The sequence below is a fragment of the Amyelois transitella genome, chromosome Z, assembly GCF_032362555.1.
Source record: "Amyelois transitella isolate CPQ chromosome Z, ilAmyTran1.1, whole genome shotgun sequence".
NCBI lineage: Eukaryota > Metazoa > Arthropoda > Insecta > Lepidoptera > Pyralidae > Amyelois > Amyelois transitella.
In genome coordinates, this window is record NC_083535.1 from 11,405,959 (window position 1) to 11,425,137 (window position 19,179).

General features: G+C 35.9%; 2 protein-coding genes across 5 annotated transcripts; both read left to right on the forward strand.

Annotated features, from left to right (window-relative positions):
- Positions 1 to 262: 262 nt before the first annotated feature.
- On the forward strand, positions 263 to 15,848 carry LOC106133957 (probable 3',5'-cyclic phosphodiesterase pde-5). 4 transcript variants are annotated; one of them, XM_060953451.1, is made up of 16 exons: positions 263 to 337; positions 925 to 990; positions 6,245 to 6,335; positions 7,648 to 7,761; positions 8,368 to 8,406; positions 9,004 to 9,125; positions 9,647 to 9,718; positions 9,984 to 10,145; positions 10,686 to 10,844; positions 11,678 to 11,892; positions 12,155 to 12,439; positions 12,844 to 13,408; positions 13,898 to 14,056; positions 14,265 to 14,440; positions 14,764 to 14,956; positions 15,036 to 15,848. In XM_060953451.1, the coding sequence occupies exons 2-16, from the start codon at positions 958 to 960 to the stop codon at positions 15,501 to 15,503; spliced, it is 2,853 nt and encodes a 950-aa protein (XP_060809434.1). In that variant the 5' UTR covers positions 263 to 337; positions 925 to 957; the 3' UTR covers positions 15,504 to 15,848. The 4 variants fall into 4 exon arrangements, with proteins under 4 accessions (XP_060809434.1, XP_060809436.1, XP_013189320.2 ...); XM_060953453.1 differs by having other exon boundaries at positions 11,681 to 11,892; XM_060953452.1 differs by lacking the exon at positions 263 to 337 and adding an exon at positions 675 to 695.
- LOC132903929 (uncharacterized) lies at positions 3,737 to 4,588 on the forward strand. Its single transcript, XM_060953454.1, has 2 exons — positions 3,737 to 3,812; positions 4,343 to 4,588. Exons 1-2 carry the CDS (start codon positions 3,737 to 3,739, stop codon positions 4,576 to 4,578), a joined length of 312 nt encoding a protein of 103 aa, XP_060809437.1. The 3' UTR covers positions 4,579 to 4,588.
- Positions 15,849 to 19,179: the final 3,331 nt, after the last annotated feature.

Genomic DNA, 19,179 nt, shown 5'->3' on the forward strand with positions numbered 1-19,179 from the left:
TATAGATATAGACCTCGTGTGGAACCTCAAACAAATACATTAAACAATATTCATGACAGAACCTACAGAAACAAAAACGTACACTATAAAGATAGTGCCAATCTACTATCCTATACTACCGTTTTCCTCACTTAAAACATGTAATAGCAATTAAACATTCGATGATCCAACATCTTTGACAAACAAACAAACAATAGCTACTTTATTATAGCTGTATACGGCTTTTGGTATAATTGGAATGGCGGCTAAATGTTATCATTGCCGCCCGGACCGCGCTGCGAGTGGCATGAAATAATATTGCATTATCTGTGAATTAGTGGACAAGGCTTTGTGTTGAGTGAGTTCTTTTTTTGTGGGATCTCTTCCAACTGGTTCAATAGTTCTTCACAATTGAACGGTCACGCAAAACGGAACTTTATTTAACCCTCATTTTGGAATCATTAGTACCTATGTTAGCATTATTTTTAAAAGAAAACAGACCTTTGATCCATAAACCTTTCGTCAACTTTCCATTTCATGATCTTTTGTAAATATTTTGACCACTTTATCAGACATATTTGCAAATAAAAACTATGCAAGAAAAATGTTCATATAGGTACTTATTATACATTCATATTGGCGCTGTGAAGAAACAAGATGCGCTTTTGAAACATTAGTTTGAAGCCCAAAAAATTTCGAATCTAATTGTTTTATAGGTATATCTATATCTAGATATAATGTATTCTACTTATTTATCTCCATAATGTCATAAGTATTTTGGTCTAAGATGCAGGTTTTAATTTGATGTTAACAGATACTTTACCTTCATAATCAAATGTGCTTTGGCACTTCCGACTTAATGTTTTTCTTTTAATTTTTAAAATATAATAATCCCACTGACATAAAAAATGTATTTAAATCTGTGTTTAATCCCTTAATGAACAGGTTACACTCAGAGACCAGAAATAGGAAGCAGTGATGAATAAGGATGATCACCCTTTGAAGGTGAAGGTACGTGTCAATATTTTTTATCTCTTAATATTCTTACTTTATAAGCATCATCTTCGTACTAAGCTTCAACATAATGCTTCTGGCGTTAGTTAGTTAGTCTATATATGAGCTCGATCGTAGAGTCGGTAAGTCAGTCAGTAATATTCTTAGTAAGCATTAGATACCTTACCGCACATACGGAAGCAAACTGTCTAATATAATTAAGAGTATGGAAAAGGCCATAGGGTATTTTTCATCCCGGTAAAAACTATAGTTCCCGTGGGATTTACAAAGAACCTGTATTCATTTGTAGGCCGCGCTAAATTAATCGCTTTTTGATGGTAGGTACTTAACGCTGAAGTTGTTGCTTTTTGTAGGTGGCGCTAAATTCGTTGCTTTTTGTAGATGACGCTAAAGTCGCAAGGGCAAGGTTGTGGCTAAACGCTAGTGGTGATAAAATTTCTAACTCAGCAGTAGTTTCTGATCCGATATTGGAAATGCAACACCTACTACCTACTTATATTTGTACTCGCGATCTCGAAAACGGCTCTAGCGATTTCGTTGAAATTTTAAACATACGGTCGTAAAAAACGATTTAGCTATTCCCACATTCAGGAAAATTTTAAAACCAGGAGAAAGCCACATCCAGGAAAATTAGTTTTTCCCATATTTTCATCCAAAACATATTCCCACATTAAATGACCGCAAGAAATCGATAATTTCGGCAACACGATCAATCCACTGATGACTCAGTTGGCGAGCGATCGGATTTCATGTAGGGTGTGCCCGAGTTCTATCCCTAACACTAAAGCGAAGGTTTTAGAAATTTATCTATTTAAATAAATTAGGATATCGATAAGAGACAGTTCCCTTTTACAAAAGTAATTAAGGGATTAGGTAAGTATTTAATGTTCTTTTTTGTTTATGGTATTTCTAACGTTACCAAGCACCGCTCGGTCACCCAGGTATTAATATATACGTTTACGTTAATATTTTGGGCACGTTCAAATCGTTACTCAAATTTAGTGCGCAAAACATACCATTGTCTTCTGTTTTAAGAGTCAGTAAATGGGGTGACGTAATACACATGTTCGTGCAATCCTTTAATAGAAAAGTTGTACATACATATTCAGGCATCATCTAAATATCTTAGAGGAGTTCCTTTAAACGTGTACAGTTCACCGCAAAGATTATATTGGTTTGAATACTAACAGATGCTCTTACGGTGAGGGAAAACATCGCGAGGAATCCTGCAAATTCAGGCAACTTGATATGAAACCATAGTTACAAATACAGGTTAGGTTTACCTGCAAAGGTAGCAGAGGTCAGATGGGAGTAGCTTCGTATAAAAACTTGACTCACCAATCCAGGGTCCATGGTCATACGCATACCCCGGGCTCCTCTTTAGTGAGATGAGGATGCAACCGGGACTTAAGCCAGGAGGAAGAGTTCAAATCCAAAGGCGGGTCAAGTTTTTCAACTGTCGATTGTACCATATTATACGTATAGTCACGTCAATATCCCTTGCGGGGTAGACAGAGCCAACAGTCTTGAAAAGACTGAAAGGCCACCTTCAGCTGTTTGGCTTAATGATAGAATTGAGATAATTTCCTATTGAAAAGTAATTTTTATGAGTACTTAGCTTCAAATGATTATAAAGCCATATGCCAGCAACCTGTCACTAACTTAGAATGTCAATTATAAAATAAACTATCCAACTAAACTTGTCTTTTAAGTATTGTGAAAAGCAAGTTAGAAGCCCAGGGCTTTGTCTATGCCGTAAGGAAATAAGAAGATATAGTACATTATATTGTTATATACCTAAGTAACCTCAATTGCCCCGTCAGTTTTCATTGAATCACCAATACCAAAATAGATCTCCTGGCGTCATTTCAATTCCAGAAACCTGCCCCCATCCATTCATATAATAAAATATAAACTGACCGATGTCTGTCCTTGGAAGATATTACTGTAATTTCTGTCTGTATGTTTGCACTCGCATCACGCCGAAAACTATTATTCCGATTTTATCTAACGGAGGCTTTGTCCAACTTTAAAACTGGTTTCACTCACAAAGGGGGGTTTCACTCAAAAAACTTCACTAAAAAAATTATCAGTGAAAGCAAACTTCTGCGAACGAAGTCGCGTGCAACAGCTAGTCTTATAACTATAAAAGCAATCCAGTAATTACAAGGGTACGTTGTCAAAGGACAGTACCAATAATTGCCAATGCAATTAAGAGGTTTGCTTAATTGCGTCCACATCAATCAGCCATAGTCCCATAAAATAAAGATATTACAATGATACAGCGACTTAATGGGGAGTTGTAATTTTGATGTTTTTATGTGAGCAAAATTAAGTGCAAGCCTCTATGCTGGTGGGGTAGGGATGAAAGAACATAAAACGGTAAAGAAATTAGATTGTTATCTTCAGAAATGTTGATACGATTTTATTATAAGTATCTACTTACTTACGAGTATTTTAATTTTATTATGTCACTTTAAATCCACTCCCCTTTCAGTTTTTTCTTGTCTCTATGATCATTGTAACCTCACGATGTTTTGTCATTGTTGACGACAATACGACATTAAATCATTAATTGTCATTTGGTGTACCTAATTAATGTTTTGCGACTTTGGTGAAATAAATTATATGCGTTGTATTTTTTTTAAAGAAAGCAATTATACAAGTTTTTTTTTTTAAAATGACTTCATTAAGTAACATGACACAAAATTTTACAAAAAAAATTGTAAACTACAAAGGCGTGATGGAGAAGGCTTTCGACAAACTCAAGAAAGAGGGGAAAAACGATGTCGAACATTTGGTTCAGTGGATGAAAGAATGTAAGTAGCCTTAGACCTGACAGAATATGGTCTTCGTCAACTTGGTGTTTCTATATATCTTCAACCTTGTCATTTTTCTTAAGTGATCTATCAATGTTTTCAAAGTATACATGTTAAACCCAAAACAATGTTACTTCAGTAAGTCAGAGGCGTAGCTAAATGACCCTTGAACATGAGTTAGAACATTTTGAACAAGGCAGTTGGCCCATCGTCTGCAAGCTATCACAGCCATCATTTGAATGCCCGCCCACTTTTGTCTGTATTCTGTACTTTTTAAACTAATGTTTACCCTTTATTTCTAGTAAGACGTAATTTAATGAACCGACGTCTGAAGTTATAGACTGCGATCTTGCAAGAGATTGTCAATTCTGTCTTGTTCTCCATACTCTGTTCTCTCTCTCATCCCAGTTGCACCCTCTGCCATTAAGCTTCTAGACCTAGGGTCCTCTTTCAACTCCATCCGGTCTACCGCGTGTTCAGTTCTAAGACCACTGTTAGCTTCTCTTCATTCAAATTTCTACCACTTTCAGCAAAAATAATCGACGAAGCAAAAGCCACTGAAGATAAAGCTAGAACTCTATTGAAAGAGGTGGCCAATAAACGAAGCGTTGAATTCGCACACTTCAAGGCAACTTTGGGAAAACTCGCGGCCGAACAGAACGCTAAATTGGAGGACTTCACTGTAGCTTTAGCGATCAAGAGTGAAAAATTCGTGGGCGCTTTGTCGGCGGCGGCGTCGGCTTTCAAGGATGCTATGAAGAAATAAATTTGAAGACGTGCCGTCCATTTTGTAATAAACTTGTGAAAATTGCAAATGAGCTTAATTTTTTGGTGTTGATACTAGTATTTCGGCTAGCTTTGGCACGCGTGTCCGCCAGCGTTAATAGTATCTTATGTTTTTCTCCATCGACCACTCTTTAGTACTTATGCGAAATTACATGGAGATCAGTTATGTGGTTTTGACGAGAAATACAGACAAAAAAAAAAACACATTTTCACATTTATATTATTAATAAGGATTGCATAATCAGCCTTCTAGCGATAGTTAGTTACCAAGATTTCAGCTATCACTTTTTCTTATAGAACTAGTATTCACGAGTGTTTATTAATTAAACTTTTTATAAACACAACGCAGACTTTTTCTGCTAGTTTTAAAATGTCCTGACGCAGTTGGGAAAATGCCAGTATGGTGACGAGTGAGATTAGTATATTTTTAGCAACAGCCATAATATAAATTATAAAGATAGGTTGCCCTGAATCTTCATTATTTATGCATTAAATAAATAAAAAACAAACGTCTACCATGTCACTAAAATCTTTTACGTTTTCCAATAGTTCAGTAGTCCTATTTGTCTAGAATACAAATAGAATATTCTATATTAGACACTTGACCCTAGTGTGATAAGAGCGATAGTACGTACGCAGATATTAGCTGGAATTTCAATAAATAATAGTAATCTATACTATAGATATAAACGACGCAAAATACAAACACAATATATTGCGCCCACTTCAAACTTTCGATTAGGCACTGTACTGATAGGCTGGGATAATCTTCCAGGTATATATATAAAAAATAACGAATACATTTCCATTTGTCAGACAAAGCCGCGTGCAACAGCTTGGTAAGTTTAGTTTTACTCTATTTCTCTTATGAAATTCGCGTGAACTCCCCCAGCCAGTTAAATAATAACTATTATTTTCTACTGAAGTCACTAAGGAAGGTTTATATTGTATTTTTTTTTTGTTTTAAGTACTAACTACTTCTAATATAACTAGGCCTCTTAAATAAGTAGTACTCGGCCTATTGCGATTCTTGCAACTTTTTGCAACGTTATATCTCAGAAACGGTGGCTATAAGGTAAAAATGTATTGAATGTTTTTGTAGCTAATCTACAAATAGATAATTATGTCTCAGGTAATTTTCTGACAAAACTTTTTTTGACCTTTGAACTCGAATATGTTTTTCCTTAAGGCTGCTTTTCCACCAAAGCTGTGCGAGGGAAATGTGTCTTGCCAGTACATACGTGTAGCAGAGTTGTGAAAATGCGCATTAATGTGGGTTGCGAACCATCTATGTCTATGGTCTGTCTATAGTTTCACTCCATACCCCTCAACATTCAACACATATTCTGCAACAATCCGTTACAAAGATAGGCTACATTTATCACGATAAAGAAAACGAGGACGAAGTCGCAGTCAAAAGATAGTAAACACAAAGTATATATGAAAATTTACATATTAATTTTATTCTTAATGTATGTAGAAGAATAGCTATTCATTAATTATTTGGTATAATTCAAGTACATAACTACACCCCGTTGTTAATGATAACCAATGCTACATCACATAACGTTCATACCAATTCATATTTATTTGACTCCGACTGTACTATGACTGAGCGTAAAATTAAATTAATTTCTTTTTTCCAGCCAATGGTGCGTTGTCCCCGCTCAAATATGGCGTCGACCAGGTTGCAGGAGACCCACCTTCCACCTATTCTACGTGTTTCTACACCATATGGTAACATACATACATACAATCAGGTCTATTTCCCTTGCGGGGTAGGCAGAGCCAACGGTCTTGAAAATACTGATAGACCACGTTTAGCTGTTTGGCTTAATGATAGAATTGAGATTGAAATAGCGATTGGTTGCTAGCCTATCGCCTAAAAGAAGAATCCCAAGTTTATTAGCCTATCCCTTAGTCGCCTTTTACGACATCCATGGGAAAGAGATGGAGTGGTACTATTATTTTTGGTATGGGTGCCGGAAACCACGCGTGATCACGCCAGTTTCCTGGAGGGATAGTCAGAAACTATCTTATCACGATCCATTCCTTAAGTTTTATTAGTTAGAGCGACGGTTAAATAATATCTAACATCACACATTGAGTTGTCCAAATAGTTGATGGGACTGAGACGCTTCCGTTAATGCCAGATGGACGCTAGCCTTAAAGTATTTTGTATTTATTGATATACAAAATGACGTAAAAAAGTGACTGCAGAGACCAATTTTCTGAATAAAATATTGATTTTGCTTTTATCCATGTACCTACGGGATAATTCAATGGGACTCGTGGTATAGATGGGAATTGACTACCACTGTATTGGCTATCACCTGTTGTCATTTGAGCTTAGTTGTATTATTTTAAACTGGGCTTCCGTGCATATGCGATAGGCTTTAATTATTAATTAACTGACTTAAACAAAAGGAGGAGGTTTTTCAATTCGACCGGATTTTTTTTTATTCATTTCCACGGATTTATGAAACGATTTTGATTAATTTTTTTTTATGCCTTAAACTCAATTCCATTACTTAATTCATGACGGTATATGTGTGTGTTTGTTTGTACTCATGTTTATACTATGGCATGTGCATGTATTAACATACCTTACTGATCAATAAATACATATAATAAGACAGTCAAATTCGAGTGTGTATATACATAAAATATTTTTCCAAAAATCTGATAGGGGATAGATATTTAAAGTTCTGTCAGTTTGTTTGTCTGCTACGGTATAACTTCGAAACCAGTCAATGGGTTTAAACGAGGCTTAACAGATTTGTAAAATCACTTAGGATCGTTGTCAAAACTTTGAAAAAATACTTAAGGCGTGCTTCAACTTAAAAACATTTAAACAGAGTTGAATACGGTTTCCAAAAACGTATTTAATTTAGATAAAGCTGGAATTTCTACTTTGTTTTATGGGTGTCTATCAGAATACCTTCATTATTAAATGACAACATCATATTTTACGCGACATACTACACGCTTAAATAACATTGTCCTACTAACCATAATTATGTTCCCTTCTTTAATGAAACATTTTCAGAAGATTCCTCATCAGAAAAACAATGGTCTCGCTACCACCACGGGTGCGTGGACAGAAGCTCACCATTCCTGGATTGGACTTCCCGTAAGGGTATGAAGAAGAAGTTAGGAAGTGGTAGGTATCGGGTTTTTCGTTCAAGGAGTAAAGAGAATAAGTACGCTCTTATACCACTTTTTGTAGTATTGCTGGGAATATTGTGTGTATGTATGTTGGTCCGCCATTATCTCGCGTTTCGCTGAACCAATTAAGATGCGGTTTTCAGTAGAATTTTTTACACTTAGATGAAAATCACAAAAACCGTCTTTAAAAAAGGAGGATATCGATTAAAGGCGGTTCTCTTTTGGCAAAAGTTATGTCATTCTTGTATCAAACCTTCCTGGTTCGAGCAACCTCTGAGTGGAATCAATGTATTATAACAAAATTCTGGTGTATTGCCAAGCCTCATATTTCATCACAAAAAATAAGACCGGGCAATCCAAACTAATATTTGAATGTGAAAATGTGTATGTCTTCCACATTAGAACCACATGCATGCATGCATGTCATAGTGTCCATAGTATGGAAAAGGACATTTATCGTATTTTCACGCGGGCAAAGCTACAGGCGAAATTTAGTAGATGAAAGATATTCATTCAAACGAAAACCTTAATTTAGTAATTAAACAATTTGTTGTTGGATTAATTTAATGACCAAAAAAAAACATTTACTTATAATTTACAGGTAAAGGGCGTGGCCGAATATTACGAGATCCGTTAAAAGGTTCGATTTTAATCTGTTTATTTGTGTTGCTGTCACGTTTAGTTTGAAATAAAGACCAGGTAGACAGAGCCAACAGTCATCAAAAGACTGAAAGGCCACGTTCAGCTGTTTGGCTTAATGATAAAACTGGAATTCAAATGAAATTAAATAATATTAATTATTTATTTGTAACAAATGAAACAGATAAAAAAATACAAAATTGAATATTCAATTGATCTTAAACTTTCCCGTTGCAATATAATATTAATAAATATTAGAGGTATTAAACGCGTACGTAACTCACCTTTATTTTAATATCGGACGTTTCGTAACTTGAGCTTACTTAACTAAGTGCGTGTTGAATATTAACCTGTAGGGCATGATGAGAAAAGAACTTTTTCTGATTGGCCTGGGTCTTGGATGTTTATTTATATAAGTAATTATTATAAAATATAGTATCGTTGAGTTAGTATCTCGTAACACAAGTCTCAAAGAACTTACTTCGAGGCTAACTCAATCAGTGTAATTTGTCCTGTATATATTCATTTATTTGTAGTATTTATAAATTGAATAATAACGTGTCTTATGAAAATGATTTCGTTTTTTTTCTGTTAACAGATGAAGAAGAAATAGTGTTGTACTTGGACCAACATCGGGGGTTTCTCGAGAAGTACGTGACTGACCGGGTTTCTGCTGAGGAACTGGAGCGATGGTTATTGTACAAATTGAAGATGACTACGGTAAGTTTGAAGATTCGATTGTTATTTAAGTATGTTTATTAACCGATTTAAAAAAAAGGGTATCCGATTGTTTGTTTTGTTTCTCGCAATGCCGTGTGGTTCTTAGTACAAATATAAAAAAGAATAGAACCACACCATCTCTTTCCCATGGATCTTGTAAAAGGGAATACTTTCACGGTACCGTCGCTGCAAGAAAATACTTGCCTTAGTAGGCTGAATACAATATGGAGTAGTATCGCGCGATCATCGCACGCGACTATCGAATGGTAATTTACAGTTACTTTGTTCTTAAAAGCTTAGGACCACTCCATTTCGTTCCCGTGGATGTCGTAAAAGGCGACTAAAGGGTAGGCTTATAAACTTGGGATTCTTCCTTTAGGCGATGGGCTAACAACCTGTCACTATTTGAGTCTCAATTCTATTGTCAAGTCAAAAAGCTAAACGTGGCCTATCAGTCTTTTTGGCACTGTTGGCTCTGTCTACCCCTAGTCTTAAGATGTATTACAAAGTGCAATTTGCAGGTAAATATTGCTGAAAATGGACAAATCACAACAATGAGCAAAGAAAAGTCTTCAAAGAAATCTTCTTTCATGGTAAGGATAGAATAAATTTATTTAATTATTTGTAATGTGAGGTGGTTCTAATAACGCCGCATTTTTTTTAAGATGGCATTTAATTTGAATTTGTCGATTTTGTAGATGGCGCTCAATTCACGCGGGCGAAACGGCGGGCAACAGCTAGTATAATTTATTTCGATGGACAATTATGCTGAAGAACAGAACTTAGTTTAATCATATTTTGCTGCGGTTAAAAGCTAGCACGTTTAAAATAATAAGTAACATCGATTTACTATTTCAGGATCTGATTGGAAAGTTGCGTGAAAATACATCCGAATACCAGTTGGTTCTGGAGCTGGCAGGCTCTGTCGCCACCGCCGTCGGGGTAGAAGTGTATCGCATTTACAAATTGAGAGGGGAACAGCCTGATGTGGTGCAGTATTTTGTCGTAGACAATAAAGTGGTAAGGTATTAGGATTATTGTTTTAGGGTTTTGTACTACATCCAAATTATTTATTACTAGCGGCCCGCTACGGCGTCGCCCGTGATGCCAATATACCTGCATATAATGTAGCTACCTTTTTACGATGATGTGATGTGATTGATGAATTTTCATCATCGTTTCACTATATTCGATGATAACCAGTCAAAGTTACAATCTTAACCTCTTAGATAATAATGTATATTTAGCTAATAAAGATTGTTTTATTATCATAACTGTTCGTGCCGTGTGGTTCTTCACTTTAGACCACTTCTTCCTTGTCCATGGATTCCGTAAAAGGCGACTAACTCAGCAAGTCACAGATATGATCAAGAAAAGACAAATTTACAAATTAAAATCCTGTTTTGAAATGATCCTTTTCTGATAACACAATTATGTACTACCACATAATTAATTTGTGATTTTTAAATATTTTTTGATGTACCCTACTCATCTCATTTTAAGTGGAATGTAATTTCTTTATGAGTATAAAGTTCTTTGAACCTATATATACAATTTTAGATTAGCAAGGAAACCCATCACATGGCCTTTGCCCGGGCGGAGTCTGACACAGCAGCTTTCATCCTGGAGTTGGCGCGAGGCGGGATTCCTCTGAGGATATCGTCTCCCGACAGCCGCGGGCTACCTAGTTCTTCAATATCTGGGAGGGCTAGACAAAAGGTTGTCCGAGTAATATTATTAAGGACTTTGAGCTTTTTTATTAGGAATAATGTTCTTCTTTCTCCTGGCGTTGGTCCTGGATGCTTCCTTACCATTCTGGTGAAGGAGCTCGGGGTATGCCTTTGACCATGGATCCTGGATTGGGTGACTCAGGGTTTTTCACGAAGCCACTCTCGTCTGACCTCCGCAACCTTTGCCGGGCAACCTAACCCGTATTGGATCGATCATGGTTACACATCCAGTTGCCTGAATGTGCAGGTTTCCTAACGATGTTCTCCCTCACTGTAAGAGCATCGGTCAGTATTCAAACTAATATACATAAATTCTAAAATGGTCAATGGTACATGGTCGTAGTGGGATTCAAACCTGTGCCTTTTTGAGTCACATGCATTTTAACTGGGCACCATTACGATACGACAACCATCAATTTAAAATGTATTCACGGAATTAAAATTTTGTTGGGATACTGCCAAATTTAAAAAAAATAGGAAAACCGGAATCTATTTGCTGCCATGCTTATCTGATAGCGAAAAAAAAGCATGCCAGCTGATTATCTTCTCATGCAAATTGTAAAAACCGGCCAAGTGCGATCTACAGTCTTTTCAAGACTGCTAGCTCTGTCTACACAGTAAGGGGTTTAGACCTGATTTATGAATGGGTCACGCAGAATCCTTCGTTAAGGTATTTACACATTTTGGATTATCACATTTTCGACGGAATGTTTTTTTACTTAAGATGAAATATTTCCATTGCAAATCTAGAAGTAACATGAATAATCATCTAAAAAGATATTTTAAAATTTGTCGCTGTTATTTCTTTTTTTTTAACCCTAGAAGGAGCCCAAACGTGTGATGTACCAGCCAATGCAGACGTTAGGCGAGACCTCTTACGTGATGGAGATGTGGAAGAACGCCGGGTTCCTACAGGCTGATGAGGAAATCTCCGCCAACCTGACCCTGTGGGGGGTGCTGGCCGTTCACTTCCGTGGACTCTATGAAGAGAAGATCAAAGAACGCAACATGGCCGATTTCCTACTCGACGTGGTCAAGTAAAGTTTTGTTTCTTATTTTATCAAAAATATCGAAAGATATTTCTTTATGTTAATGGAAGTTGGTGAAGTTTAAATAAAGTTCTGTTATCACTCGACGAGTGGTATTTTCTTCATTAATTCTAATACTTACCAATCAGTTGTAGTATAATTTAAGCCTCTATGACGATGTTACACAAATACTACGTAAATTAAAGGAACTTAATTACCCAGATCTACATAACATTACACAACTACATTAACAGAGATTAATTAATTTCAGAGCAATATTCGAAGAAATGGTTTCTTTGGATCAGCTGATAAAAAGGATACTGGAGTTCGCTCAGCGTTTAGTTAACGCCGACAGGGCTTCCCTCTTCCTGGTTGACTACAGGAATTTCGAGCTGGTGTCCACTGTATTCGATCTGAAGTTTGAGCCCGGGCAGGACCGAGATATGGAGAAGAAGGAGATCAGAATGCCGATAAACAGAGGGATCGCCGGACACGTGGCGCTGTCAGGCGAAACAATGAACATCCCAGATGCTTATTCCGATTACAGATTCAACAGGTGTGTATTTCAATACATACATACATATAATCACGTCTATATCCCTTGCGGGGTAGACAGAGCCTATAGTCTTGTAAAGGCTGAGGAGGCCACATTCAGCTATTTGGCTTTAAGATAGGAATGAGATTCAAATAGTGACAGGTTGCTAGCCCATCGCCTAAAAGAAGAATTCCAAGTTTATAAGCCTATCCCTTAGTCGGCTTTTACGACATCCATGGGAAAGAGATGGAGTGGTCCTATTCTTTTTTGTATTGGTGCCGGGAACCACACGGCACTCACACGGTATTTCAATCATGGTATGATTCCAGCAAATATTTATGAATGTCAAATTCACTAGCCTGTAAAGCAATACCTTATAATCTTCTCTCCCTATAAAGTTTATTTGATTTCATAATTAATTTCAGAGATGTTGACGAAGCAACCGGTTATAAAACAGTCAGTATTCTCTGCATGCCAATAAAAGTGGAGGGCAAGGTCATCGGCGTCGTTCAAATGGTGAATAAGAGGTCCGAAAAGAATTTCGGCCACGAGGATGAGGTGGCCTTTGAAATATTTTCTACGTTCTTCGGGTTGGCCCTCCATCACGCACGATTGTACGACAGGATAATGAGGAAGGAGCAAAAATACAAAGTGGCTCTAGAAGTGTTGAGCTATCACAATACTTGCAGAGAAAACGAGGTTCAGACGTTGCTGGTTGAAAATGGGAATGTCGATGTTAACTTAAACGATTTCTATCTTGATCCTTACAGTTTGAATGAGTTTGAGAAATGCCAATGCGCACTTACAATGTTCAACGAGTTATTCGACATGAGTACGTTCGATGTGATGACTGTAACGCGGTTCATACTTACGGTCAAGAAGAATTACAGGACAGTGCCCTATCATAACTTCGACCACGGCTGGGCGGTCGCACATGCTATGTATGTCATTTTGAAAACCGATGCACGAAAACGATTTGACTACAAAATGGTGAGTTAAGTTTCTTATTAATCTTTCAAGATTCAAACAAAATGGTCTAAGTTGTACTACATAAATAAAAGTGTCAACGTATAAACAATAATACGACGAGATAGTTGTAAAAGATTTGTTGATAGATACATATGTATATACATACATCCATACATATAATCACGACTATATTCCTTGCGGGGTAGACAGAGCCAACAGTCTTGAAAAGACTGATAGGCCACGTTCAGCTGTTTGGCTTTATGATGGAATTGAGATTCAAATAGTGACAGCTTGCTATCCCATCGCCTAAAATCCCAAGTTTATTAGTCTATCCCTTAGTCGCCTTTTACGACATTCATGGGAACGAGATGGAGTGGTCCTATGCTTTTTTTTATTTGTGCGCGGGAACCACACGTCACCTCCACAGATACATATGTGGCTGATAGTAAAATAAATAGTTATAGTCTACCTAGTGTCAAAGCTTTTAAATAAGTGTTTATTTCTGCACAGCGCTTGGCCCTGTTTGTAGCCTGTCTCTGTCACGACTTGGATCATCGTGGCTACACCAACAAGTACATGAGCGAGACAGCATCACCTCTCGCAGCTATGTATACCACCTCCACGTTGGAGCATCATCACTTTAATATCACGGTCACTATATTGCAACAGGTATGTTGATCTTGCGCACAATTTTTTGTAATCCTGTTTTTAATTGGTCTTTTACACTACACTTTTGGTGAATTTTTCACTTTTCTTACTGTTTTTAAACTTTATGTAACCATTCTCTCCTTGAATCACCTTTATCTGTGACACAATGTATTGACAAAAGGAACTATATGAGTGTTGTAATATGGTTTCATATTGATAACCCTTTCAGGAGGGCCACAACATTTTTTCACACATGTCAGGCGAGGACTACAAGGAGATACTAGGTTTCATAAGACAAGCCATCTTGGCTACGGACTTAGCGGCTTTCTTTCCTAACCTGGAAAAGATGAAGGATTTGCACAAGGAGAATGACGTGCAGTTCGATTGGTCTAACACTAGTCACAGGTACTTAACTGAAAAATCTGACGTACAGGAACACAGATTTTTTCAGTAACTAAATCAAAAGGCGGACGAATGGATTTACTCTATTGCCTAAGGCATATACTTTGAATAAGCGATGCGGCAGCAAAGTGCTCTGCTATGCGAAATTTATAATGAAATTATAAGAGTTAGAGCTTTGTATTTGGACTTTGTATAAGTATAGCAAATATTGTTCTTCTTAAGTCGCTCATGGCCATTTGCTGCGAATTTTTGTTTAACCAAAATTAAGTTCTTACTATGATTTAAGTTCAACTAATAAATTTCAATTTATGTATATTTTTCAACAGAGATCTAGCCATGGCTATATCCATGACTTCAGCTGACTTGTCAGCTTCCGCCAAACCATGGGACATCCAAATTAAAACTGTGAAGGTTATTTTTGAGGAGTTCTATGCTCAGGGGGACAAAGAAGCAGCAGCAGGAAGAACACCTATCCCAATGATGGACAGGACTAAACCGGAGGAACAGCCCGCTAGTCAGGTATTGAATTTAATTTAGATTTCTTTACTTGCTTAAGTAATGTATATGGTTGATTTAATAAAACTATGTAAATTTCCAGGTCGGTTTTCTCAGCCAAATTTGCATACCATGCTACACAGTACTTAGTAAAGTTCTGCCCAATACAAAGCCTATGTACTTGATGGCAATGAAAAATCTGCATAGATGGAAAGCTAGGGCTGACAAAATTGCTAAAATGAGTTTTGAAAACAAAGGCGACGTTAACTTAGAACAATTATTGGCAGACTTTGAGGCCGAGGAAGAAATTGAAGAGACTCCGATTGAAGTTAAAGATGTAGATGAGACAAAAGTGGAGGAGATAGTTGAAAATTTAGCTACTAATGACGACAATAACGGTGTCTTACAACCAGTTGAAGCTCTACGTCAGATAGTTCCTTCTTGGGAAGAAGACGTTGACGAGGATAAAAATGTGAATAAATCATTTTGGAAGAACACAAATGAGTCTTGGGTGGATGATGAAGGAGTTGTCCTTAAAATTAAACCCAAAGCCAATAGAGCTATAGAATAAAAGAAACAAAAACAAGTTACAAAAATATTCTATATATTATATGAAATATTAAGCTATTAAGTATCACTTAATATTTTAATTACATTAAGTATATGTTCAGCTGTTCATTTGCGAGAGAGATGATGATACCTTTCAAATAAAAATATCATAAGAAAGCTTGTCATCATGTTATCCTTGGTGCTTTAGGCGCTTGTTCAAGGTAGTAAAACTACATCAGTTCGACAGATCCCATAGTAAGCAATGAAAAGGCCTTATAATTAATTAAATCTCGCAGTAATATTTATTGGCTGATATACAGCCATCGTCAAATACATTACAACCATGCCCAAAAAAGGGAAATTAAAATTTTCAAAATTATTAATTGATTATTCAAACACAATAGTTATTTGAATTTTGCACACAAAGATAAATTATTACACTATTCATATATATTTATTCCCCATTTAATGAGTTAAGTAAATATCTACCCTACAAAATTCAAAAAAAATTCAAAATTCAAAATTTTTTATTCATTATTATAGGATATTATTATATCGCTTAATAATTGTCGTATGGTTTAACAACTTGGTTGACGTCAAATATATTACTTAAAAACTAAGTTTACTGCCGCTTCCAAGGCGTCAGTGCAGAAGAAGCGGTAACAAACTGCACTGCAGCATTTTCTTTAACAACGTCAACTTCACAATATTAAATTATACTTAGAATATAATGTGGACGGGAGAATACATTGTTCACGGGAGATTTATATATTTATGAGATTTAATATTGAAAAAAGAAAAATATATATATATATATATATATATTTTATGGATTGCCAATTTTAAAAAGATTTATGTACAGAGTGTACTGAAATTTTGATTTAAGTTCAAATTAAACTACAATTAATTACGAGGTTCCTGTGCCAAGCTCGAGCCAGATGTTTTTATCATTAAGGTAATCATCAGTCCTATAATAAGCCTTCTCACAAAGTACTTTCTTTACATACTCTTTGAATTTTCGGTAGGGCATATCAAGAACAGACTCCGGCAACCTATTATAAAATCGTATACAGTTCCCCATAAATGATTTACTGACTTTGCTAAGCCTATGAAACGGTATGACTAATTTATGTTTATTACGTAAATTTCTATCAGTTGTGGCACTAACTTTTTGAAAAAAAGAGGTATTTTTCCTAACATACATTATAAGATCAAAAATGTACTGGGACGCTACTGTAGGTATGTTTATTTTCTTAAAGAGTTGTCTTAATGAGTCTCTTGGTCCTAAGCCGTAAATTGCGCGAACGGCCCTTTTCTGAATTATAAAAATAGTTTGTATATCAGCCGCGCTACCCCATAAAAGTAAACCATAAGATAACAAGCTATGAAAATAGCTGAAATAAACAAGCCTAGCTGTAGCTACATCTGTCAATTGTCGGATCCTCCTAACAGCATAAGCGGCAGAGCTAAGTCTATTGGATAGTTTAGAAATATGAGCACCCCACTGTAGCTTTGCATCAATTATAATTCCTAAAAACTTTGTATTTTCAACAAATTCTAATTTCTGGCCTTCCAGTATTATGTCAGTATTGGCCTGCCTTACGTTTGGAAGGGTAAATTTAATGCATTGGGTCTTATTAGCATTTAAAAGAAGATTGTTGGTTGAGAACCAGATAGATATGGCCGACAGTATATTATTAACCGAACTTACATTTTCGCTATGGCGATCTAATTTAAATATTAAAGAAGTGTCATCGGCAAACAGCACTATACCCGCCTGTTTTTCCACCATAAAAGGCAGGTCATTGACATATACCAAGAAGAGGAATGGTCCTAAAATTGAGCCCTGAGGAACACCCATTGAGACGCTTGATCCGCTTGACTTTACTCCATTAATATCTACAGTTTGAAGCCTATCAGTCAAATAGGATGCCATTAGTTTAGTTGATTTGTGGTCAAACCCATATTGACGAAGTTTACGCAAAAGTGTCTGATGATCTACGCAATCAAATGCTTTAGAGAGATCGCAAAAGACTCCAACTGAATCCTGTGAACTCTCCCACGCGTCATAGATTTGAGTAACAAGTGCTACTCCCGCATCAGTGGTGGACTTCCCGGCAGTGAACCCATATTGTTGGGAATGGAAAATGTTATTGATTTTAAAATATTGTTGCATTTGATTAAGCATCATCTTCTCAAACACCTTGCTCAAAACTGGCAATATAGAAATAGGTCTATAATTGCCAAGGACTGTTTTCTCCCCTTTTTTGAATAGAGGTATTAATTTGCTACATTTCATTAAATTTGGAAAAATACCCTCATCAATACATTCATTAAATATAAAAGCTAGATCAGATGCAATAATATCTATGATTTGACTTATGATACTAACAGACATACCCCAATGGTCTTCAGACTTTTTCAAATTAAGTTGTTTGAACGCCTTTAATATAATATCAGAGTTAACATATTTAAATTTAAAGACAGATTTGATGGGAGTTGTGTTATTATTAAGTAGGGTTTCAGCGCGCAATGGACAAGAGTCAACGTCAGAAGTTAGCTCCACAGGGATTTTTGCAAAGAAATTATCAAAAGCATTTACTATGTCCTGAGTTTTAGAAATACTTTTGTTACCGGATGATATTTGTTTAATACTGTCTCTATCTTTGATTTTGCCAGATTCTTTATTAATAATGTTCCATGTTTCTTTAATTTTATTTGGTGCGTTGTTTATTTTACTACTTATGTGAAAAGACTTGGCTTGCCTGCAAACTTTTTTAAATAATTTTGAATAATTTTTGACATATTCTACAAAACTGGGGTCAAAATTGTATTGTTTCTGGGCATATAAGTCATATAACTTATTCCTACTCTTGTGAATACCTAATGTAGCCCATTCACTGAACTGTAATCTATTACGAATATTGACTTGTTTCTGCTTGAACCTTTTTGAGTATTCAGCAGAAATCATATTAAATAAATTGTTATAATGTTCATTAGGATTATTTCCAGAATATGTTAAAGTATTTAATTGATTTGCAATGTTTATTTTAAATTTTCTTATGTTTTTGGAAGAAAGAGGTCTACACATAATTTTATCATTATTTAAATTGTTTAAGGACTCTTTCTCAAAGGTAACATATTGACCGGTGTGATCCGAGGGCAATTTGTGAATAATTGATTTCCGTATAAAAAGATTATTGCAAAAAAAATTATCCAGACACTTGGCAGATGTAGATGTTATTCGGGTTGGTTCGAAAAAAACATACTCTAAATTATAAGATTTAAACAAATTAATAAATTGTATACTAACAGTTGATTTAACTAAAATGTCAATGTTAAAATCACCACAAATAATTAATTTTTTGTTACATTTTGAGGTAACATGTAACACTTGATCCATTATTTTTAAAAATTGTTTAAATTCACTGTTTGGGGGACTGTACACACAAACAATTATATGATGATCTAGCTCGGCACAGGTCACTTCGGCACACCGCTCAACCGAAAGTCTGGTTATGTCTGTTCGCTCTTTACAGCGAAGACCGCATTTGATAAATATTATAGACCCACCTCTAATTGCAGACTTTCTGTTTAAGCAGCTCACAATATTATAATTGTTTAGGCTGAACATCATCTCCCCCTCCATGAGCCAATGCTCAGTCAAACATAAAATGTCCACATTTAATTCTTCTAAA

Coding starts and splice junctions, on each gene's coding strand:
- LOC106133957 (XM_060953451.1), top strand. CDS start 958: ATGAATAAGGATGATCACCCTTTGAAGGTGAAG. Junction 9,719..9,983: donor CAAAGAAATCTTCTTTCATG/GTAAGGATAGAA, acceptor TTACTATTTCAG/GATCTGATTGGAAAGTTGCG. Junction 11,893..12,154: donor TTCCTACTCGACGTGGTCAA/GTAAAGTTTTGT, acceptor AATTAATTTCAG/AGCAATATTCGAAGAAATGG.
- LOC132903929 (XM_060953454.1), top strand. CDS start 3,737: ATGGAGAAGGCTTTCGACAAACTCAAGAAAGAGGGGAAAAACGATGTC. Junction 3,813..4,342: donor GGTTCAGTGGATGAAAGAAT/GTAAGTAGCCTT, acceptor TACCACTTTCAG/CAAAAATAATCGACGAAGCA.